Source organism: Sebastes fasciatus, chromosome 9 (assembly GCF_043250625.1).
Source record: "Sebastes fasciatus isolate fSebFas1 chromosome 9, fSebFas1.pri, whole genome shotgun sequence".
In the NCBI taxonomy this organism is placed as follows: domain Eukaryota; kingdom Metazoa; phylum Chordata; class Actinopteri; order Perciformes; family Sebastidae; genus Sebastes; species Sebastes fasciatus.
The window spans coordinates 33,101,782-33,127,661 of record NC_133803.1 but is presented as its reverse complement, the minus strand read 5'-3'; the positions used below and the strand labels follow the sequence as shown (position 1 = coordinate 33,127,661).

General features: G+C 41.4%; 1 protein-coding gene and 1 long non-coding RNA gene across 2 annotated transcripts in view; one reads left to right on the top strand and one right to left on the bottom strand.

The window, feature by feature from the left end:
• LOC141774584 (uncharacterized) overlaps window positions 1–23,309 on the top strand; it is a 142,665-nt gene extending 119,356 nt beyond the window's left edge. Inside the window, exon 3 of the long non-coding RNA XR_012595382.1 lies at window positions 23,202–23,309. This is a non-coding gene — a long non-coding RNA (uncharacterized LOC141774584). The remainder of the gene's footprint in view (window positions 1–23,201) is intronic.
• The window catches only part of LOC141774576 (uncharacterized), a 70,112-nt gene extending 46,062 nt beyond the window's left edge, over window positions 1–24,050 (bottom strand). Inside the window, exon 1 of the mRNA XM_074647345.1 lies at window positions 23,234–24,050. Coding sequence (XP_074503446.1) covers window positions 23,234–23,344 — 111 coding nt within the window. The 5' untranslated portion in view covers window positions 23,345–24,050. The remainder of the gene's footprint in view (window positions 1–23,233) is intronic.
• Window positions 24,051–25,880: the final 1,830 nt, after the last annotated feature.

Here is a 25,880-nt window from a genome sequence, read left to right as displayed (position 1 = left end):
AAACTGTGTGAAACAATGTAAGAGAAATGTCCGAAAAATATATGAAAAATGTATTTTTATTTGGAGAATGTCAGAAAAATGTCCACGATACAACCTAAAAATCACAAGATGTGTTTATGCGTTAAAGAAATTAGTGGCTTTAAAACTAATTTGATTTATTATCGCGTTAACTTCGACGGCCCTGATTTATTTATAAAAGTATCTTGTATGTTATACATCAAACCTCCCAGGCTGCTTACTCATCCTATAATATGTCGTACTCTACATGTAGTTGCCTCCAGCATGAGGAAATTATACAGTATAACAGACGTGAACTGACAAATGCAGAGTTCAACCTTGATGCGCCCGACCTCGATCCCTCTTGTCTCCCGTCTGCTCCGGCCATAACTAATTTCCCCCCTCTCACCTAATCCCTATACATCTCCTTTTATTCTCTCGCCCTCTATCACTCATTTCCCCTAATCTATACAGCTTCCTCTTCCTCTTCCTCTCTCTCTCTCCCTTCCTCCCACCTCCCTCTCGACTCCCATTTCTCTGCCGTCTTCATATCTATCTCTCTCTCTGTCAGGGGTAGAGAGGAGTATCATTTAGAGGAGATAGCTTTCGCAGACATGCCGACGCACGCACACACACACACACACACACACACAAGTTAGCCCGGCGATCCGTTGTCTCCCAGTGCGTCGCAGCGTTTGGTGGGCAGCTGCTAAACTAGATGTTATGAAGTGCAACTGGTGCTGTGTTTGGGGAGAGTAATGGAAAGAGAGGAGGAGGAGGAGGAGGAGGAGGAAGAGGGGGAACAGTGAATAGAGAGGCGAGGCGGGGGAGATGGAAACAGGAATGAAACACAGGGAAAAGCGAGGCGGTGGCGGCGGCGGGGGGGGGGGAAGCAATCCTGTTGGCGCTGATAGATTTCTGGGAGAACAATGTTATCTCTGTCTCCCTCTCCACACACACACCAACACTCATCTTGTAATAGAGGGAGCTAACAAATCTTTGTGGAGAAGTACATGTATCCGCAGCCTTTATTTTACAACCAAGAGACGCTCCAAAGGCGGCGGCGGGCGCAGTCGACTTACAAAGAAGTCGAACCGGGCCAGAAATAGAAACACGGTCCAACCGCATACAAATCTGTGTGTCTGCGTGTGTGTGTGTGTGTGTGTGCTGTGGCGTCTCGGTTTATTTACATTCCTCGCTGCATGGGGGCGTGTGGCGAGGAATACGTGTGTGTGTGTGTAAACCGAGGGAAGCCGGAAATAGCGCTGACAGTAAAAATGCGAGACAGGTGATGCCGAAGCTGCGGTGAGAGAGTGACGGCTGAGGAAGTATTGATGATAAGTCATCATGTATGATTGGTGGAGCTACGGTCGGCTCGGTGGTTAAAGGAATAATCCACTGAAGCTTTTCCAATATATCATAAATAACTAAAGTTTGCACCGAGAGCTGCAACTAACGATTATTTTCATCTTCGATTGATCTGTCAAATTAATTGATTAGTTGTTTGGTCTATAAAATGTCAGAAAATTGTTGATCGGTGTTTCTCAAAGCCCAAGATGACGTCTTCAAATGTCTTGTTTTGTCCACAACTCAAAGATATTCAGTTTACTGTTATAAGAGGAGGAAAGAAACCAGAAAATATTCACATTTAAGAAGCTGCAATCAGAGAATTTAAATTTTTTTTTTCCTTAAAAAATTACTCAAAACTATTAATCAATCATCAAAATAGTTGGCAATTGATTTAATAGTTTATAACTAATCAATTATTTGAAAAATATGTGGAAAATGTATAACAAATTTGTAAAAAATATATGAAAATTTTGTGGAAAATATTAGAAGAAATGTCTGTAGAATGTCCAAAAAATGTCCGGGAATTGTCCGAAAATTGTGTGAAAAATACATGATTAATGTCCGAAAAAATTATGAAAAATATAAGAACATTTTGTGAAGAAATATCCAAAAATATCTGAAGAATGTCCAAAAAATTTCCGTAAAATGTGTGAAAAACTTACGAAAAATTTGTGAAAAATATCTGAAAATTGTCAGAAAAATATTTGAAAAATTTGTGGGAAATGTCTGAAAAATAAATGAGAATATATGAAAATTGTGTGAAAAAAATCCGAAATATGTCAAAGGAATGTCAGGAAAATTTGCGAAAAAAAACGTCCCAAAAATGTATGAAAACTTTCCTAAAAATTTCCAAAAAAATTGTAAGAAATGTCTAAAACATATTTGAAAATTGTGTGAAAAAATATCTGAAGAGTATTCGAAAAACATTCAAAAAATGTCTGAAACATGTGGTGAATATTTAATACTCAAAAGAAAGAAAAGAAAGGAGTACTGAGTCTGCTTGAATATCATCATCTCACACAACAGGAAGGTCCTGGTTGGGTTCAGACCTGCAGCCTTCTCTGTGTGCAGCTCTGCTCAAACACTAGAGTCTAAAAACATCAGGTCAGGTGAGGAGGAAAACTCTAAATTGTTCATTAAGTGCGTTTGTTTGTTTCTGCGCTGCGACAGAACCGAGGAGCGCGGACCAAGAAGTCAAACTGACCTGAAAACAAAGACAGTCCGACTCCTCGTTGCATACAAATGTGTGTAAACTCTCAACTCTAATTATTCACTTGTTTGTACTCTCTACTGCCAGGAGGCAGCTGCTGATTAAAGACATGACTTTAACTTTGCAGAGAGGTTTTAGGTTACTGACTATACTTTATTCTTATTGTTTATGATGCATTATAGTCATGTAAACGCTGTTGAAATTGTGGTTAGAAGTAACCTAACATCTAAAAAAACCTCAACCCTTCTCACTACATTTAGCTTTGTTTTAACCTTGCTGTCTAGACATCTTTTGACCTGCCCACCACGTATATATCGGGTCAGGGGACGCTGGGAATATCAGTGACGAGACGCTCAACAGGAGCAACAAAGGCAGCCGAGAGAGAGTCTGAGGTTATGAGACGTCATCTGATCCGCAGAGTTCGACCGCGAAGCCGACGACGACGAACCAGACGGCAGGAAAACGGAGACGCTTTTTTTCCATGAAGCAACACAACACAATCATGTGACATTTTACACTTCTCACAGACGGCCACAAAGTGGCGGCTGGTGTGTGAAACATTCGATGAGTTCGGCCTGCGAGCGTGAATGTGCTGCGGCGTGATTTTCTTCTTTTTTTTTTTAATAAATGTGGCCTTTTGTCTGTGCGAACCTGTCAAAATTAGATTAGTTTTCCACAGCAAGCATGGCCTTTACACATAATACAAATACACTCTGAGAAACACATAGACAGCTGGGTGTACACGCACACACACACACACACACACACACACTCAGGGATTGACTTCCGATGTGTGAGGCCAATTCATTTTGCCACAAGTGGTCCCAGATTGGATCTGGTCAGAGTCCCATTACGCCTCACCTTGGCTGACCTTAAGCCCCCCCACCACCCCCGACACACACACACACACACATGCACACACACACAGGTAGCGTCGTGGAGACACAGGTCAGGTCATCAGCCACACACAGAGCGCTATTGATTGTGTGTAACGTTATCTAGATGGGATCATTTCTATTGATTGAGACAGAGGGGTCACTCCGATCAATGCTATCAGCTCGTCTGCTGTGTCATTAGAGCCGACTGAGTGCCAAAATATCCGACTTATCTTTCCTTCCTCTTTAGAGAAAGGCCACGGCAGCGGGAGGAGGAATTACCGGTTTGATCTCAGGTATCAACAGCAGGCCTACGACACTGCCGACGTGCCCCGGAGCAAGGGCATCTCTCATGTCATCTGTTGTTAACGTCGTCCGGGACTTGTACGGGACGTTAGCTAACAACAGAGATAAGACAGGAAGTAGTTCTCAGACGGTTCGTGTCCTTTTATGGTTTAACGTTGTCGTACACTCAGTTCTATTCATTTTCCTTTTTGCTCCTGGTTTGGCGTCGTATTGAATAGAAACTTAAAACAATTATTTAAATCAAATGGTTGATACCATTTGCTCCATAGATTTGGTGCTAAATTTAACCATTTCTTTTAGAAAAAAAGTCATGCTGTGATTTGGGATCTAAAACTTTTTGACATTTGGAGATTTTTCTGCAAGAATTGCATTTTTCGGCGATTAGATGGCGAGCACTTCTGTTGTGTAAACTGCTCAGAAACCACATTATTGTCAATCTACCTAAGAAAGTCATCCATCCTCTGAATGCTCTAGGTCTCTAGTTTGATCCAGCCATCCTCTGAATGCTCTAGGTCTCTAGTTTGAGCCATCCATCCTCTGAATGCTCTAGGTCTCTAGTTTGAGCCATCCATCCTCTGAATGCTCTAGGTCTCTAGTCTGATCCATCCATCCTCTGAATGCTCTAGGTCTCTAGTTTGATCCATCCATCCTCTGAATGCTCTAGGTCTCTAGTCTGATCCATCCATCCTCTGAATGCTCTACGTCTCTAGTCTGATCCATCCATCTTCTGAATGCTCTAGGTCTCTAGTCTGATCCATCCATCCTCTGAATGCTCTAGGTCTCTAGTTTGATCCATCCATCCTCTGAATGCTCTAGGTCTCTAGTCTGATCCATCCATCCTCTGAATGCTCTAGGTCTCTAGTCTGATCCATCCATCTTCTGAATGCTCTAGGTCTCTAGTCTGATCCATCCATCCTCTGAATGCTCTAGGTCTCTAGTCTGATCCATCCATCCTCTGAATGCTCTACGTCTCTAGTCTGATCCATCCATCCTCTGAATGCTCTAGGTCTCTAGTCTGATCCATCCATCCTCTGAATGCTCTAGGTCTCTAGTCTGATCCATCCATCCTCTGAATGCTCCAGGTCTCTAGTCTGATCCATCCATCCTCTGAATGCTCTAGGTCTCTAGTCTGATCCATCCATCTTCTGAATGCTCTAGGTCTCTAGTCTGATCCATCCATCCTCTGAATGCTCTAGGTCTCTAGTCTGATCCATCCATCCTCTGAATGCTCTAGGTCTCTAGTCTGATCCATCCATCCTCTGAATGCTCCAGGTCTCTAGTCTGATCCATCCATCCTCTGAATGCTCTAGGTCTCTAGTCTGATCCATCCATCCTCTGAATGCTCCAGGTCTCTAGTCTGATCCATCCATCCTCTGAATGCTCTAGGTCTCTAGTCTGATCCATCCATCCTCTGAATGCTCTACATCTCTAGTCTGATCCATCTATCCTCTGAATGCTCTAGGTCTCTAGTCTGATCCATCCATCCTCTGAATGCTCTAGGTCTCTAGTCTGATCCATCCATCCTCTGAATGCTCTAGGTCTCTAGTTTGTGGCTGTAAGGTTTCATGAGGCTGTGATTATCCTAGAGGTCAAGGGACTCCTTTGAAAAATGCCCGTGCCAGTTTTTCCTCTTTGGAGAGTTATTTAGCCTCCTTCCCAACGAGCTAATGAGATGGTTGCTACCAATGGATTCCTTCGGTTTTTCTAGTTTCATGTAATATCTGTACCTTCACTCTAACTTTAAAACTGAACCTGCAACAGCCTCTGAAAAACAGTAAAGTCGGTCGGTGACATCCCCAGCAGCAGCTTTCCACAACAACAGCTGAGAAAGCATATGTCAATCTGTAATTTAAATGTGTACATTGATAAAATAATAAGACCAGTATCTCTGGTGCCGACTAGCGAGGGTAGCAACGTTTAATCAACTACATCATCCTTCGTCCCATCATAGTAAAATAAAATGAGTAGAAACAAGTGATCGAGCTGAAACGACTGCAGTGAAGTCTGATTATTATATAACTGTAACTGAGTGAATGAATACATTTATATTTAAGTGACAGACTTTCATGAGCTTGTTGACAACATCCTGTCTGAGTCATTAGATGTCTCTGGCTGTCACCTTCCTAAACAACAGTCTTTTACATTTAGGTTTTAATCATCGCCTTTATGAATTTATTAATACCAATCTGCGTGTGTGTTTGTGTGTGTGTGTGTGTGTGAACGAGTGTGTGCTTGATGAAGTTTAAGGAGCAGCGATGTAAAAAGTGATGGGCAAAAGGGACACATCTGGTCATAACAGCCCCAGGGACACACACACACATCAGTACATCTTTACTTGTAAAGACTCCAACTGTCACGCTGTAATGGCAAAACCAAGTCCTCACCCTTTAACTGATTCTTTAACTTTAACTCAAACACCAAGTCTAAACCGTCAACAGCCCTCTGAAGCAGTGAGGACGATTCTGTACCTGCATAAGTTACCTTTTTAACACCTGGTATTAATGTGTTTTTATCTAATTTCTGCCCCGATTATGATCGAGTCTGAAATCAGGTCAGCGGAGCTGCAGAACTACAAACACGTCTGAGGTCTTTAAAGCGATGCTGCTGTGTTGCCGCTACTTATTTTTCCTTTAATAACTTTTCATCCTTAAGGTCTTTAGATGGTCGATCTGATTAAATCTGTAGGAGGAGTTCGTTAAAGTACACGCCCTGTAAAATGCAAAAAATGGGCGAAAATCGCACATTGAATTCAAACTTTTGTGTTCTGAGAGGTAAAATGACTGTTTTTGTGAATAGAGTCTGGTGGCTTTGAAGAGAGCGATATAACGGCTTTAGTTCCCCGTCAGAAAGGGCTGTGTGACGTGGAACTGAAGCCGTTATATCGCTCTCTTCAAAGCCACCAGACTCTATTCACAAAAACACATTTTCTGTACATAAAATATCTTCTATTCTGACTTTTCTCTAATCTTTTCTGTTCATTGTGAAATACTGGATTGTTTTTACGTTTTCAGGCCTCTAAAAACAATTTAAAGACTAAGCTAATATACTGCTGTGGACGCCGTGTTAGTTCAGATCGGAAAGTCACACAATCGATGCAGCGGTAGATCAGCAACTCCCCCGTTCTGAGAGGTTAAATTACTGGCTCTAAAGCGAGCTACGCCCGCTGGCGATTGTGGAGCTTTTCAGTTCCAAAAAGGCAGATAATCAATAAGTTTGTGGAGGTTCTAAACTGGAGCAAATGTTTGATTCACCATCTAATATTGTAAAACCGTCAATATTCAAAATCTACACAGTTGATTTCTCGCCTCAAAACTGTATAAAAGTGAATTTAGTGATGAAATAGCTACGAAAAAAGTACAAAACGAGCCGTTTTTTGCTGCTGTTGTTGCTGTTGTTGTTGCTGTTGTTGCTGTTCCGTTCCAGTGCTTTGCATTGTGGGATACAGTAGGCGAGGTAGACTGGTCCGATGCATACTGGAGATTTTCCAATCAGTACGACATCCGGGTATTTTTGCATACTGTAGATTTTGCTTTTGTTTGCATACTACATGCTACATTTTGGCCAAATCAATACTCCCGTGTTCTGAGAGACGGTGTCTGGTGGGTTTGAAGAGAGCGTAATAACGACTCATTGAAATCAGTTGAGAAATGTAGACGTTACATCCAGAAAAACAGCAGCTCCCCCGTTCACTAGTACGTGTTTACAGGTCAGTCTTGCCCTGTCCAATATGGCGGCGACGCTGACCTACAATCCAAAGGCCAATGCGGCGTCTTCGTAGATATATCTGCGGTTTCAACCCCTCTAATCTCGGTCATGACTCGGTCTCGGTTCCGGTGGTCTTGACTACAACACCGCCTTGAGTATCGACACCATTGTTTAAGGATTTGTCTAATTTTCCTGTGACTGCGAGGACGCGAGGATCACACAATGTCAGGAGTGAATCCTCTTCCTGTTGACGCTCACTGTGTCGCTGTATCTCTCTATCTATCTCCTTCACACGGCGCCGAGTCGCCTCCAGTCGAGCGTGTCTTATTGGCCTTCTGTTTGACTTCCTATTCAGCTCACTGTGTGTGTCAGAGGGTGTGAGAGATCCAGATGGAGATGGTTTTATAATCACGGGACAGTTGTTGTTTTTATTATTATTTTATCGTTGTTTTTACTGCTCACTAAACTGAGAATGAAGAGCGGAGAGAAGAGGAGAGGAGGGGAGGAAGGGGAGGAAGCAGGAGGAAGAGGACGGGAGGAGAGACTAATAGAAAGTAATATTGCAAAGGTCTCGTTGAAACAAAGAGAGGAGAGAGAGATAAATACAGAGAGAGGAGGATGATAAACGAGAGGAAAAACTATGACAGGAGCAACAAAGAGAGAAAACAGGTGAAAGAGGAGCAGATAAGACGAGCAACAAATATTGATGAAAGGAGAGGAGGAGAGGAGCGGAGGGATGGAAGGAGGAGACGCAACGTTATTAATGAAGAGGGGGGAGAAGAGGACAGAAAAGAAGAAAAGGATGAGAAGAGGAAGAACAAAAGAAGACAGAGCATGATAGAAAAGAAAGGAAGGAGAAAGCAAAAGGTGTTTTTAAGACAAGGAGAGGAGACAAAGGTGACAAACAAGAGGAGCAGATAAGAGGAGCAACAAATATTGATAAAAGGAGAGGAGGAGAGTGATGGAGGAGGAAAAGATGAGTAGAAAACATAGTGTCTGGTTGAAATGAGGAAAAGAGAGGAGAAGAAGTACAAAACAAAGAGGAGATAAATGAAAAGAGGAAAAGACGAGGAAGGTTGCAAACGAGGAGAAGAGGGGGAACGGGAGAGAACAAATAGGGAAAAAGGTGGAGGAGGAGAAGAGAGGAGTGATGGAGGGATGAAAAGATAAGTAGGTTGCCAATATCTTGTTGAAGGGGAGAAACAAGAGGAGAAGAAGAAACTGGAGAGAAGTGATGGAGAATATGAGAGGACTTCTACGGGGATTCTTTCACAACAATGACCGGCTCGTTGAACATTACTCTTTACTTATTGTCATATTCTACTGAAATGGCCTGCGTTGAACAATAAGCGTTTTCAGTCCAAAATGGCGGCAGTGGCTGTTGTCAAAATAACAGCAGAGTTTCGTGTCTTTGCTTCTATACTCTTTGGTCACGTTGTGAACGCCGACCAATCAGAGCAGACAGAAGGTGAATACAGGTCTATTCAGACACACAGGATGCGAAAAATAATGTGTTTTCTGAACATTAAATCATGTAAACATGTTCTAGTAGAAACCTAAAATACAAGTATGAACCTGGAAATGAGCACGATATGTCTCCTTCAAAACGAGAGAAAAGAAGAGGACAACAAACAAGGAAAAAAAGGAGTGAAAGACAAGATGTTGAGAGGAGGAGAGATGCTATAATGGAAGGAGGAAAGCATGAGTAAAGTTGTAAATGTGTTTTTCAGAGAGAAGAGGTTAGCAGATGAAAAGGAGAAAACGTGAGGAAACTTCTCAGCAGCTAAACTTTATCTCAGTGTTACTTTTTCTCCATCTGCTTCTGTTTCCTCTGTCACTTTCTCTCTGACTCTTTATCTCTATCTCTCCCTCTCTCTCTCTCCGTCCCTCCCACCACATTCGCAGGGTTCATCCAAGTCGCGTTGACGCCCACTCACCTCCAACATGCTACCTCAGTTTCCATGGTAATCGAGTAGCTACATAAATATATACTTTAACATTCAGCACTCCACAACTCATTAAGAACATCTCCGGATGAGAACATTCATCTCTCAGGGTGTTGTTGTTCTTCTTAAAAGGCCACCGCAGTGGATTTTTAGGGACGTGTTTTTGCGAGCGTGACGCCAGAGAAGCGCTGAGAGAGCTCGTGAACCTGTGAGGTCGTCGGCATGTAAAAGAGCCGGAGCTGCTCCGTGGAGCGTGGCGTGATGGTAAATGTAACCCAGGGGGATTTCATGAGTACAAGAGAACATTTTCTAGTTCACGACTCATGAGAGAGTCAGAACAAAGCTTATTTGGGTATAAAAGCTCAGACGATGTGTGTTCACAGAATCAGCCGTCTGTGTGTGATATTAACCCTTTCAGAGGTCTGGAAGTTGTCTCTTCTAGACAGCAGATAGGTAGTCGTGGTCAACATGTTGTGGCTGACATCATGGCTGACCGACGCCAGCAGACAGACGGAGTCCGGCCTCCTCTCGTAGCGTACATCTGCTCCTCTAGCTCCTGTAGCTCAATGACGTTCCAATTAAAGGTTTTTGATTTTTTCTTGATTTTTTCTTCTTTATTATTTCTTTATCTTTTTTCTTATCCTCATTTCACAGCTGGAGATCTGGAACTTATCAGATGTACGGCTCCGTCCTCGTGGAATAATAATCACTCTGATGCTCTTTGAGTTTTTACTCTTATTACTATTTTCTTGACTATTTTATTTTACTATTTAGCTTCTTTTATCACTGCTTCCTACCTCCATGTAGTCTGTACTGACTGCAATGTCAACACATCTGCGTGAATGTGCTACGCCTAGAGCTAGTGACGCAGAATAAATTTGGGCGGCTGTGTCTGTATCTGTAGAGCGGGTCGTCCTTTGACCACAAGGTTGGCGGTTCGATCACCAGCTCCTACTGTCTGCATGTCGTAGAGTGAGACACTGAACCCCAAGTTGCTCCCCGGTTGCTTTACAGCAGCTCACTGCTAACTAAATGCTTACGGCCTGTCCAAACTGCCCACGTGAGCAGTGCATGACGGCTGCCTCGCTGAATTGCTGCGTATCCCACGCGTCGATTGTCCACACTGACAGCGTTTCTGCTGCTGCTGCCAGCCCTTTCTTTCCACATAGAGTTTCATAATGGCCATTTCATTTCATTATAAATGTAATTTTTTATTTATTTTAGACAGAGAAAGGTTAAGAAACGTGTGGTAATTTGTAAATAATAGTAATAATCCAGCATTAAAGCCCCGCACTTTATTCATTCATAGAGTTCTCCAAGTCACTGCATGTTCTACAACACTGTCCTACAAATGAAGGAATTCTGTCCACAGAAAAAAATTGAGACTCACCATAGTTAAAAATACAACATTTTATGACCTGAAATTCTGAAAATCTAATTTAAGACATTTAAAGGATCCGCGGTAACATTGTTAAAGGGACGGGAGGCTAGTAGCTCGCAAAGACGAGCACAAATCAACTGAATGGAAATAGAAATGGTGGCTTTGACGTTGTTCCAGCACGTTTCACAACACAAACACTATTCAATTCAATTCAATTTATTTATATATATATAGCGTCAAATCATAACAGAAGTTATCTCGAGATGCTTTTTATATAGAGCAGGTCTTAGACCGTACTCTATAGTTTAGAGACCCAACAAAAGCATTGCATTGGAGCGCGCTGTGGCCAGGAAAAACTCCCCGTTTAGCGGGTACAAACCTCGAGCAGAACCGAGCTCTGGGTGGGCGGCCTTTCAGAGAGAGAGAGATAAACTAGACAACTAAAGCCCCCTGAGGCAAATTACTAATATTGAGTTATACAAATAAAATGAACTTGACTCAACTACTGAATGCTGCACATTGTTTTAGATGAAACAGTGTAATTATTCAGTGACAACAACATGTGTCATGAGTCTCAGCAGCAGTTTGCTTGTTGTCGAAGCCTAATGGGAGCTGGATTTTATGGAGATGAAATTAAATCCATGAAGCAGAAGCTTGTGGATTTTGCAAAACATGTTTTTTTTTTCCCAAAGTGGAGCGACCGCGGAGCAGCTCATTAAGCCTTTAAGGTTCGGCTCATTTCAAGCTAAAACACGTCGAGGTGTCTATTAAAAAAATAAAGTTTGTTTTAGATTTCTAGCTTATAAAAAAACATGTGGGAGCCATGTTGTTAATGTTTATTCCTTTACATAAAAGATAACCGTAAAGAGATGTTAATGTATTCAGGTGTTTTATCATGCCTGTGTCGTGGCCCCGTGTCCTGTTTTATGTGCTTTCCACTTTCTGTGGACATTATTGGTTTTATTTTTAGTGGGAAGGAAACAATTTACTCTGCAATAGTGTAATTATTGAGCTGTATGAGCGGAGAGAATCAGTCCCTCAGTGGCTTTTTTAAGTGCTGTTTGTTTCCTGTTTCCAGCCAACTGTCAGTGTTGTTGTGTTTTAAGCATGACCGCGATCGCTCCCGAATCTTAACCGCTTGTTTATTATTGTCACCATGACGACGAAGATCCCCTAAGCTTCACCTTTTAACCCGAAAACCACCATGTTTCCCTAAACTAGGTCGTGTTTTTGAGCCTAAATCTGACCAAACTTTAACGACAGCGTTACGCTGACACCCGGCTGATCGAGGCGACAGATCAGAAAACAAATGTATGATGGCGGTTACAAAATTACGTATTTTTGTCGTTTAAAGAAACAGTGTGAAGCATTTCGGGGCTCTATTAGCAGAAATGGAATATAATATTCATAACTATGTAGGACTGTCAATCGATTCAAATAGTTAATCGCAATTAATCGCAAACGAATCGGACATTTTTTATCTGTTTATAATGTACCTTAAAGGGAGATTTGTCTGGTATTTAATACTCTTATCATATCATCTTATACTATTGTTATTATATTCATTGTTTGTTTTTTGTGATCAAATCTTTCAACACTGAATGTTAGTTTGATAAAAACAGCAAATCGTCAGCATTTACATCAGTAATAGTGGACATTTTGGGATCATTTTAACATACAAACATAGTATTATTATTATTTTTTTAAATCGCTGTATACTATGTACGTATATCTGCCCGACAAAAGGCTTTTTTCTGCCCCTCCAGTCGTAAAAATATCCCCTCCTCTCTTCCCCCACCCCAGATGACACATGGATCAACAACCAAAGAAAATAAAAGAAAGAAAAAAATAAAATAAAATAAATAAATAAATAAGAAATATAATTACATATATATATATATATATATATATATATACATGTATATATTATTAAGGCTGTCAATCAATATGATAATAATAAAAATATTTAACCACAAATTAATCGCACATTTTTTATCCGTTCAAAATGTAACTTAAAGGGAAATTTCTCAAGTATTTAATCCTCTTATCAACATGGGAGTGGGCAAATATGCTGCTTTACGCAAATGTATGTATATATTTATTATTGTAAATCAATTAACAACACAAAACAATGACAGATATTGATCCAGAAACCCTCACAGGTACTGCATTTAGCATAAAACAATATGCTCCAATCATAACATGGCAAACTGCAGCCCAACAGGCAACAACAGCTGTCAGTGTGTCAGTGTGCTGACTTGACTATGACTTGCCCCAAACTGCATGTGATTATCATAAAGTGGGCATGTCTGTAAAGGGGAGACTCGTGGGTACCCATAGAACCCATTAACATTCACACATCTGGAGGTCAGAGGTCAAGGGACCCCTTTGAAAATGGACTTGACAGTTTTTCCTCGCCAACATTTAGCTTCACTTCGTAGCGTTATTTAACCTCCTTCACAACAAGCTAGTATGACATGGTTGGTACCGATGGATTCTTTAGGTTTTATAGTTTCATATGATGCCACTATCTTCACTCTAGCTTTAAAACTGAGCGATTCATGAATAAAAAGAGACCAACACATATAAACATGAATAAATGTTAACAGACAGAAAAAGTGTTTGAAAGAATTCAGGAGATATTTTAGCTTTGAAACTTCTCGATGTCCCACATGCACCAAAAAAACGTGTTGGTTCAGTCAAGTGTCAGAAACACACACACACACACACACACACGCTGCTATGTCACTAAAACACTCTCATGCGTAGAGAAGAAAATCCATGCGCACACACACACACACACTTGCACTCTATCTGTCCCTTTGGAGCAGATGGCTCCACAGTCATAGCTGATGTTTCACACATCAATGAAGCACACCATGTCCTCACAACTACTGAACACACACACACACACACACACACACACACACACTCGCCATGTAAGTCACAACCACTGAACACACTCACTCGGAGAAACATGCTTGAACCCAGACGGACCGCTACTGTCAAACACACACACACACACACACGTGCATGTACAGTCATCGAATGCACACACACACACACACACACACACACACACATGCACCGAGTGTCCTCATCGGCGCTAATTTATGGAGCGAGGAGCCATGTTGTTGCCGACTAGCTCCAACCTCACACACACACACACACACTCTCTCTCTACACACACACACACGCTCAGGTTTAAAGCATTAGCGGCTAACAGGCAGCAGGTTATAGTGCAGTATTGTCGAGGGTGTTGTTAGGCCTGATGTCAAATAGCCGATAGTTCCTAGTGAGAATATTGCGCCGTAACCCTGCGGCATCAAGGACATTATTGCTTTTGCGCGGCCGTCAGCAGCACCTGTGGTTTTAATTGAAAGCACTCGACACTAAATACAGAAAATAAAGAAAATAAAACCCAGTTAACCCCTTAATGCTCCGACGGCGGGCCCGGTGGCAGGCCTGGACACTATTCTATATTTCAGAGGTTGTAGTGGGCTCAGTTTTAAAGCTAGAGTGAAGATACGGGTATCATATGAAACTAAAAAATCTAAAGGATCCATCTATACCAACAATGTTGTATTAGCTTGTTGTGAAGGAGGTTAAATAATGCTCCAAAATTGTGCTAAATTTTATGATAATCACGTTTTTTGAATGCAGTATAAATGTGTCGCCTATTCTAAAATGGTGTATATGAATATTTCTGCATACTGGGGTCCCTAAACAGTCTATGAATTACATACATTCGGTCTCACTGTAAAGCTGAGACTCTTGTGGACCCAATGAGCCCAACTGTATTCATGTGTGATGATGTTAGTCCCCACAGGAGACATTTCATTGTAGTGAGACCATTTTTTTTGTAATTTGACCTCACTGTATAAAATGACCTGTGGTGACCTCTAGGATAATCACAGCATCATGAAACTTTACAGCCACAGATTAGAGACCTAAAGCATTTAGAGGATGGATGGATCAAACTAGAGACCTAGAGCATGCAGAGGATGGATGGATCAAACTAGAGACCTAGAGCATTCAGAGGATGGATGGATCAGACTAGAGACCTAGAGCATTCAGAGGATGGATGGATCAGACTAGAGACCTAGAGCATTCAGAGGATGGATGGATCAAACTAGAGACCTAGAGCATTCAGAGGATGGATGGATCAGACTAGAGACCTAAAGCATTCAGAGGATGGATGGATCAAACTAGAGACCTAGAGCATTCAGAGGATGGATGGATCAAACTAGAGACCTAGAGCATTCAGAGGATAGATGGATCAAACTAGAGACCTAGAGCATTCAGAGGATGGATGGATCAGACTAGAGACCTAGAGCATTCAGAGGATGGATGGATCAGACTAGAGACCTAGAGCATTCAGAGGATGGATGGATCAAACTAGAGACCTAGAGCATTCAGAGGATGGATGGATCAAACTAGAGACCTAGAGCATTCAGAGGATAGATGGATCAAACTAGAGACCTAGAGCATCCCCTTCCAATCGCCTGAAAAATGCAATTCTTGCAGAAATCTCCAAATGTCAAAATGTTTTTGATCCCAAATCACAGCATGGCTTTTTCTATGGTGTTCCTCAAGGTCTTGGTGTCTTAATGTGGTATTTTGGAGGGATTATTGATCATTTTTATCAATTCTTAAGTGAAAAAAATTGTTAAATTTAGCATCAAATCTGTGTAACAAATGGTATCAACCCAAAAAATTGCTGCAACAACTTCCCAGTGCTGAGCTGCATCTCAAATTGATCTTTAGGTTCCATCTTTCAGATGATGCACACCACTTCTATGTGACATCTACTGCGGACTATCTATCTCCCCTTGAACTTCCTCTACCCCTCTAAAAAAGAGGTTGGAATGGTAAAGGGTTAACTTCTTTTACTGCTGGAGATGGAGGATTTTTTTCTCTAAAACAAATCACTTCCTCGAGAGCGACACTTCACACATCCGGCACAGGAAGCCTCCAAAAACAAATAATATTACTGAGAGAAAAACGACATGCTCAGAAGGAATTTGATGTCAACGTTTTTGTGCCAAGTAGGGTGTCGAAAATCATCGTTATTTACTGGAATCAGTGTTTCTACAGCAACACTACTCTGGCCTCGCTGATGTTGGGAAAGGTGTGAAAAATTCCCTGACAGCTGGTGGGCTGTCATGAATTAATGTCACCGCGGAACTACCTGATTTACAAAAACACACATATATAAGATGAAGAGCAAGAGGATGCACGACGTCGCTGAATGATTTTAAAATGTTGTTTTTAATAAATTGGAGACTTTTGGACCACCCAGTGAGACGAGCGGCGCCGACAGCAGGAATAGTAACACAGAGAGAACACAGGCAACGTGCCCAAATATCTCTGGCACATTCAAGCAATTAAGGTAGAGAGAGAAAAAAACAACATTTGATTCAGGGTGTTAGAATGATTCATTTTCCATTAAGGAGGAGAGAAGAGGGTGATATCAGCATGCAGCGTGAGATGTGTTTGCTCTCTGCAGCAGCTAAACGCTCACCTGTCGAACAACAACGTGCCAAACGTTTCAGGATGTGAGAGTTAAGCCTGAGACGCAGTTACGAAACAGAAAAAGATCACGTTGCGGTGGGTTGAACTGGACGTTATAATGTCCAGGTGTTCCTCACATTAAAGATGTAGGCGGTTAAAAAGTGTCAGTTCACTCAAATCACAGAAAATAAAGATTATTAGGAAAGAAACTGTGTTGCTACTCGCAATCCTAGCTCTGCTTTTCCTGGCAATGAATCCTAGCCGTACTGTACTGGATGTGTAGTGTTTACCACTTTAAAATGTGAGGTTGCAGGTCGTATCCAGGCAGACCCTGCGCTGTTTTCTACTTTCTCGTTTCAGCTCGCTGCGGTTTGTTTTGGTTGAAGGATACGGAACGGATATGACGTCATGTTAGACAGTTCTAAGTGAACATATTCTAAATATAGCGTACGCTTAAACTGATATTGATTTTTTTTAGGGTGTCTAAAATACGTTGTTCTGCTGCTCCCGTCCACGGCCGCTTTATCTCGCCATCACACAGCCCTTTCTGACGGAGAACTGAAGCCGTTTCTCTCTTCAAAGCCACCAGACTCCATTCACAAAAACAGTTAATTTAAAGGGCTGTCTGACGGCACGGTAAAGCGGCTGCTGTGGACGGGAGCAGCATAAAAACGTATTTTAACCACCTAAAAAAAAATCTATATCAGTTGAAGTGTACGCTATATTTAGATTATTTTCACCACTTTATCTCGCCGTCAGAAAGCCCTTTCTGATGGGGAACTGAAGCCGGTATATCGCTCTCTTCAAAGCCACCAGACTCCATTCACAAAAACAGTAATTTTACCTCTCAGAACACGGGAGTATACATACAACCCCACTGAACTATCCCTTTCAGTTATCCATTTTTGCAGAAGTTACATCATTGTGGTGAGGATCATTAATTTATTTGGCACCTTCTTTTGTGCAAAATGATTTAAAATAAGTTAATTCAACCCTTAAAAAACGAGCTAAATGTCTTCAAAAACTGGAAGAGTATCCCTCCCACACACACAATTAACAGTGTGTTCAGTAAGTGGGAGGAAACGCTTCTCATATCAATCTCCATTTAATGTAACGCTGAAAAACAAAATACAGACTTGATGTTGAATTTGAATTCCTTACAGTAATGAACAGAGAGTATCGGCTGCCTGGAACAGAAATAAGTAAAAGCTCTTGTATTTATATGCTTTAACGTAAAGACGTAAAGTTCCTTTAGCTGTATTTAAGGTGAAATTTTGAACATGAGTGAGAAAAAAAGATGTTAAAAATGAAAACATCTTTGCATAAACATGTCTGAAGTTGAGTCACTGCAGATAAAAGGAAGCTGCAGACGCTCATCCGTCCCACAGATCTCCACACTTTCTTACACTTTTACACTGTTCTGGCTCCAGACTCGGCTGCTGCTGCCCGTTTCCCGCTCATGTCTCTCTTGTGCAATCCTTTTGTGCTGGTGCAAACATATCTCTCTCATTTCCCATGCACAGAGCATGTTATTTGAATTTTTAAGACGCGATCGTTTCATGCAATTTCATCAGACCTGCCTGCCGCTAAAGAACTTGGGAGATAAAATTAGCTGTGGTGTGTGAGGGATCCAAGGTGACTGCATGGAGATATGTAGTCATGTGTGGTTGTTGGCAAATTAAATCTCTTGATGTAAATTTCTATTCTTGGATGAGGTGACGAACGGAGTTGAATACGTGCCTCTGAGGAGAACGCCTGCGTTTTCTTCAGCGGGTAATTAAAGAACATGTATTTATGGTATCGTGTTAGCAGAGGAAACTTTACCGTATGTTTCCTGAGATCAGTTAAGAAGTTTGAAACATGTTAAGGTGCTATAATGACTTCATCAGTTTGTCATTTACACAATTAGAGAAGTCTATTTTCAACTTTCCTTTGACAGACTTTAATGAGAAATTCAACTATAGTGTTGGTTAGAAAAGAAACAGCATCAGTTGTGACGTCGTTATAGAAAGTCTGCCGGCAACAACATTCGATATCACTCATTTAGAAAAGTACTTTCATTAGTTTTAGGGCTTTCTGATTAATAGCAAATTAATCACACATTTTTCTGTTTTTAGATATTGATTTTTTTAGCTGGCTAAAATACATTGTTCTGCTGCTCCCGTCCAAAGCCGCTTGACCTCGCTATCAGACAGCCGATTCTGACGGGGAACTGAAGCCGTTATATCGCTCTCTTCAACGCCACCAGACTCCATTCATAAAAACAGTAATTTTCCCTCTCAGAACAGGGGAGTCGCTGGTCTACCGCTGCATCGATCGGTTAGTTAGTTTGTGTTATTGTGTGACCTTCTGATGGCTTTGGGAAACACTGATGGACATTTTATGACATTTTATAGATCAAACAACTAATGGATTAACCAATAAAATAATCATTAGTTGCAGCCCTAGTGCTGATTTTTAAGCTTTTATGCGTCATTCTAGTGTAGTTTGACTTTTAAATTGGGGGAAAGTAAACCACAAATGTTTGTGAAAGTAACCGCACACTCACAGTCCATAAGAATATGATCCAGGATCTTTTTATGAACTCTGATTAGAGCCACGCGTTTCACTCAGCATTTCCTCAGGAGAATGAAACGCTGCCAAAAGGCTTAAAAACGCTTCCTGCTGCTCTGCGTTACCAGATTACAGCGGGAGATTCGGTCACCTTTTCTCAGTTCTGTTGTAATCCAGATTTATGATTAGCCCCATTAGTTTTCATTTTAAGCCATAAATACCAGTATTATACCAGTATTATTTTATGCATTCATGCTTTTTCTTGGTTGCTCTTTTAATAAAAACACAAACGGTTACGCCTGCAGAGCCCTTCAGAGCTGCTGCAGGCTTCACTGTGTTCCTTCTGCAGTTTAAATCAGATGCATTGTTGATTTTTACCGCGAGGCAGTCACTCACACAGACCTATAGCCACAACATTTCACCGTGACATGCCGCCATAATTCATGATGTATGGCCCTTATTAAAAGTATTGACACGAGTAGAAGTGAAATATGATCTGACGGTGATATTGCACGAGGCAAAAGAGAGAGACAATGTGATAAAATGATGCTTTTAATTTATTCCTAATGATCAATACATGACTGTAATTATGATTGTTTTGGTTTAAAGTTTGATGAAGACTACGATGCAAATGAGTAAATGTGATTTCATCTTAAAAAGGGGAGTAGCTGGTGTTTTATGTGTAATGAGCTTATAGCGCTGCCCTTACACAACCTACTTGACGTCTCATCTGATGTCTCTCTTTGAAGCCTGTAGGAATATTTGGCGCGCCTCTACAAGGACTCGCTGTAATTATGTTTGCCTGTAACGTTCAGGGAGAACGAGGCAGAATGAAGTACAAGGTTTAGTTGGAGTTTAGATTATGAGGGAAAAAAGTAAAGAAGCCTCTAACTCATCTGGCCGGCTCCAATCTTCCCACACAGCTTCGGGACTGAAGTCATTCCTCTCCACTCATCTTCATTCACATTTAATGAACTTAAAGCTTTTAACTTGTCACCAAGGTGTATTTTTAACACAATAAAATTAGATTTCACTTCAAGAAGTACCTAATCCAATGTGCTTTATTTAGGGCTGTGAAAGTTAAATTATTTTTAACGCCACTAATTTCTTTAAGGCATTAAACATGTAGTTTTAAAGCTAGAGTGAAGATACTGGCATCATATGAAACTAGAAAAACCTGATGAATCCATTGCTACCAACCATGTCATACTAGCTTGTCGCAAAGAAGGATAAATAACGCTCCAAACTTGCGCTAAATTTAGACGAGGAAAATATACAGACATGCCCACTTTATGATAATCACATGCAGTTTGGGGCAAGTCATAGTCAAGTCAGCACACTGACACACTGACAGCTGTTGTTGTCTGTTGGGCTGCAGTTTGCCATGTTATGATTGGAGCATATTGTTTTATGCTAAATGCAGTACCTGTGAGGGTTTCTGGAACATATCTGTCATTGTTTTGTGTTGTTAACTGATTTACAATAATAAATATATACATACATTTGCATAAAGCAGCATATTTGTCAACTTCCATGTTGATAAGAGGATTAAATACTTGACAAATCTCCTTTTAAGGTACATTTTGAACAGATATAAAATGTGTGACAGCTCATTACAATGTGTTGACTAGAAGGACAGTGAAACAAGATTAGGTTGAAATCTACCAACAAATATGAGCGTGAAGCGTGTGTGAACGTCCTGTTACAGAAGAGCGATCGTGTCAAACTAAAGGATAAATGTATATGTGAAGAGACTTCTTGACCTCCAACATCGAACACTTAAAAAGGTAGAAAACAGGAGCCGGAGGAGCTCTTAGTGTAGTCTGAGAGAGGGGGGCCTCCACAACCCCCCATCTGCATCTGTCTGCCTCCAATACCAACTCAATTAACCTAATGGAAGTGGCAATTAATTAACTGAGCAAACACAGTGATTAAGGACCTGACAATCAACCGAGGGGGAGGGGTTTCAGAGAGGCTGATTTAGAGGTAATGAGTCTCTGGTTGGGCAGAAGGAATTCTTATTCGACTAACACTCGACGTTTGTTTATTTAATCGACTGAGTTTCTCCACTTTATATCTGGTGTTCACCAGAGACGTGCTCACAAGTTTCTTGGAAACAAGTTGCATGAAAAAAGCAGAAATAAATTACTAATTAACTAAAGAAATCTTAGCCCAAAACAACCGCTAATTGACTAGTTCACACTACACGACTTTAGTCCTGATTTTTTCCGCTCCCCAACAAACGCTCCAGATAACAAGCAAACCGGCGTTGGCTCACACTCACCAACCTTGAGCCCAGAAAATTTGACTTTCAGAGACTTTGTTTTCTGCATTCTGGTGACTTTTAATGAAAATAACAAAATAATAAGTACGCTGCAACAGCATTTGTATGTTAATTAGGCCTACTTTTAATTTTATTTTTGATTCTCAGGAAAGAAAACGGAATAATTCGTCCGTCTGGCGTGAACGTGTGTGAATCTCTGGTATAAACTAATATTCATCAGCTTTCAGTATTTCTTTCTCCACTTTAAATCTGGTGTTCACCAGAGACGTGCTCACAAGTTTCTTGGAAACAAGTTGCATGAAAAAGCATAAAAAATGACTAATCGAATAAAGAAATCTTAAGGTCCTGACACACCAAGCCGACAGTCGGCCGTCAGACAGTTTGTGGCCGTCAGTGAGCGTCAGTCTTGTTTTTTCGGTGTGTCCAGCACCGTCAGCTCTAGTCTGACCGTGTCGGAGGTTTTTCGGCCGATTCAGCGTGTTGAATCGGCTGCGGAGCTCGTCGGTGAGAGAAATCCCTCTGATTGGCTGTTCAGCTTAAACGAATCAGTGCACGAGTAGAGAAACGGAAGTTTTGAGGAAACACGGATATTTTCACAAACACATGAACATCTGGAATGAAGCTAAGTGGTGAGTGAGAGTGATGGGAAAGGGTCGCAGCTTTGTTTCATGAACGTATCTCGGTCTTCCTGTTTCCCTTTTTAAGTGTTGAATACAGACTACCGCCGCCTGCTGGTGTGGAGAGTTATTTCCTCTCATGCAGGAGCAGAACGTACGTGCTAACTGGCCGTCGGCTGTCGTCTTTGCGGCGTGTTCGAGTGTGACTTGTCGGCCAAGACAAAGGCGACGTGTGGCGACTAAACTGGCGGCTTTCGTCGCCGCTGGTTCTTTGATGTCGGCTTGGTGTGTCCCCAGCTTTAGACCAAAACGACCGCTATCTGACTAATGCCTAGTACACACTACACGACTTTAGCCCTGATTTTTTTTTATATATATCTGGAGGTCAGAGGTCAAGGGACCCCTTTGAAAATGGCCATTCCAGTTTTTTGTCACCAAGTTTGGAGCGTTATTTAACCTCCTTCATGACAAGCTAGTATGACATGGTTAGTACCGATGGATTCTTTAGGTTTTCTAGTTTCATATTTTATCAGTATCTTCACTCGAGCTTTAAAACAGAGCCCCCTATAACCTCCGGAAGATCTATTGCGTTAATGCGTTAAAGAAATTAGTGGCATTAAAATGAATTTATATTAACGCGTTATAACTTTGACAGCCCTAATATATATATATATATATATATATATATATATTCCTTGCTGGAGAGAGGGAAGTTCGTCCCAAAAGCATGCTGCTGTATCTAAATCCTCCACTTTAAAGAAGGCTGGCTTCATTCAGCTGTGAGTGTGACAACCAACGGAGTTCAAGGAGTGGGAGGGCGTAGGGACCAGATTGGAGATGACCGGTTGAAACAGGCTATTTTTATGAACACATGTGCCAACAATAACATCATCAATGTGTCTCACACATATCACATCATTTACTGTGTATTTCTCGTTTGATTTTTCGTGACAAAACATAGTTTGGAGACCTCATCGAGGACGTCATGTAATGTGAAAACCACTTAAAAACTCCCGATCACAAGAGAGCAAGTTGTGTAGTGAGAACAGTACTGAGATGTTGTGTAATGTGAACTTGACTTAAGAGGTTGCAGCTGTACTTTCTGGCTTCTCTTAGATGCAGAAAATGAAAAGTAATCACTAAAACACACATGCACTCTGCATTAAACTGGAATAATGTTAATTAAACGCATTATTCAGAGCTGAAATGAGTCAGATCAGCTAATATAACTGCACTGTGCTGTACTATTCTTGCATTTTTTACACATTTAATGATAAATCCTGTTTTTCAGCATTATTATTCGCACTGTTGTTACACTTATTTCTTCGTTTATGTTGATTAAAGGCATGATTCAAAGCTGAAATTGGTCCAAACAAAGTCAAAGATCTGACTCCCCAAAAACACACTGAAACTTTTCAAAATAAAAGCACCTCTTCAATGTGTCTTTTTTTTCTGTCTCACAGCAAACTCAGACAGAAAGACAACGAGGCCTTACCGTGTTTCTCTGTCCGCTGGCTCCTATTGGTCCTCTGAACACCCCCTTGATGCTCCTCAGCTGTCCGTCACGCAGGTGGGTGGAACTGATCACAATGTAGTAGCACGCCATCAGGTTCGAGTGGGTTTCATACACTCAGATACCTATCTGCACTTTGAAGAAAAAAGTCTTCCTCAACTCTGTCCCGCTCTCCTCATGGCGTCCCTCCTCCTCCTTGTTTTATAAAGTAGAAGAGAAATAAAGAAATCTCTAAGTTTCTGCTCAGCTCTTTAAATATTTCACCCTCTGCTCCTCCTCTGCTTCCACTCTCATCTCCTTGTCGTTGTCTAAATGTCTTTTTTATTCTTCTTCTTCCTCCTCCCTCTAGCTCTGCCTTTTTAAATATTTCTCTCTCTTTTTACATCTCCAGATGTTTTGCTCCCATCTTTCATTCATCAATCTTTCCTTGTCATTGACTCCCCTCGCTCTTTTTCTTGCTGAGTCTTCCCGAAATCTCAGCGTCTCATTGATCAGTTGCTCTAACTATCTGCCGTCCGCTGCCTCGCTCTCTTCCTCACTTCACAATCTCTCCGGTTTCCCCCTCCCTCTTTGTCTCTAAGTGGATGGGAGGGATACTTTTGTTCTGCCCATCTCCTCTCAGTGTCTTTGTTTTCTGTCCTCGTCTCTTGTTAGTGATGAGAAGAGAAGAGAAGAAGTCTTCGATCAGCCTCCTCTCAGATGCTTCCTCTGCTGCGCTGCATGTGTTCGCTCTCCTCCTCCTCCTCCTCCTCCTCCTCTCCGCTGATCTCTTGCTCCGTGGCCAGCAGAGTGGTTTGCTCCTCAGTTACCCGCGGTTACCATCTGCCCTTTTAACGCATGGAGTGCTGACGCTTGCTCTCTCCTCCCTCCCTCCCTCTCCATCCCTCCCTCTCCCTCTCCATCCCTCCCTCTCCCTCCATCTCTCTGCCTCTCCTCTTGCTGTCTTTCTTCTCTCTTTAATCATCTCCCTCTCTCCCTCCTTCTCGCTTTCTCTCCAGCCGAAGGAGACAAGCTCCACCTACTGGTGAGCAGAGAGGAAAGAGACTGAAACAACGTTCTGTGATTCCACCCAAAACTGTATTTTAAGATAAGATAAGATAACATAACATAAGATAAGATATACTTTTATTGTCCCCGTGGGGACATTTGTCCTGGACTCCGTTCAACTGCAGTTACAAACACCAAACCGAACAACAACAATAACAAACGATTCCACACAAGACAGGGAAACAGTTCCACAAAACAGATGTTTCAACACATACACAGTCCACGTACACAATGGCACACACCATCACACACACCATAGCAGGTATTGCACCCAGGCAGTGCACCGCACCGTCCACCGTCTTGCCCATATTGCACAGACAACAGCCCAATACCACACAGATGCAACACACTGCACTGTCCTAATTTAACACATTGCACTGTCTAACCATAGTGCACTGTCATTGTGATAGCTTTATGTTACGAGTTGTTGAGGAGTTTAATAGACATCGGCAAGAATGAATTTTGTAACGGTTCAATCCGTGCCGTGGGACTCTATATCTCCTGCTGGAAGGTAAAAGTTGGTACTCCTGGTGTAAGATGTGAGTTGGGTCTGATGACAGACTGCTCATAAAGCATCTGGAGGGTTAGGGTGGTTTTTGACCCCCATAATCTTTTATCAGTCTTTACATGGAAACATGTTATTAGATAACCGCGGAGCTGGAGGTGATTCAGTGTCTTCAGCTTTGTCAAGTCAAGTCAGTTTTATTTGTACGTCCCAAAATCACATATTTGCCTTTAGAGGGCTTTATACAGGATACGACACCCTCTGTCCTTTACGGTGCGACCCTCTCATCTGATAAGGACAAACCTTAACTCTCTTCCAGGATGGACAGACGTGCAATAGATGTCAGAGAAACAACATAATGAAAATACAACATAGACAATCCATATGACAAAAAAATAATACATATAATGTGGACATATGTGAGAAGATGGATCCAGGAGGATGTCAAAAAATGAATAAAAACTGATGAATATTAGTTTCCGCCAGAGGGGTGAAATAGAAAAGACAAATAGATGATATGGAGGCCCATTAATGCCAGGAAAAGAAGAGTTAGACATGATAAAAAATAGAAATACTCACAGTAAGTCACAGTAGATTTAATAAGTCAAAATATACCATGACAATTTTTATTTTTATTATGCCCAACGTTGACTGTTTTTTCTTTTCTTATATTGGTGGAAATGGGCTTCCATGTTATGGAGTCTCCTTTAACCACAGTTACAGATTAAAACAACGGGAAGAACAAGAGCACAAAATGACTTATGGCTATCTCAGGCTGTTCTCATACACAGTTCGTAGTTATACTTCTGAAAAGTAATGCACTGTAATTCGTATACATCACACAAAATCGTGAACCAGGAAGTATAAAGAGCAAGAAACGCTGTGTAGGGAGGAGGTCGGGGTGGATGGACGAGTCTCTTTCACCCAGGAGATCAGCGTTCGTGTCCCGTGTGAAACCAGAAGTCAACGTTGATTTATTGGTCATATATCTTCCGTACTTAAGTAACGCCACTTCCGTAGTTATTTTAACCCAAACCGCCATCTTTTCCTAAACCTAACTAAGTTTATTCTGAAAAG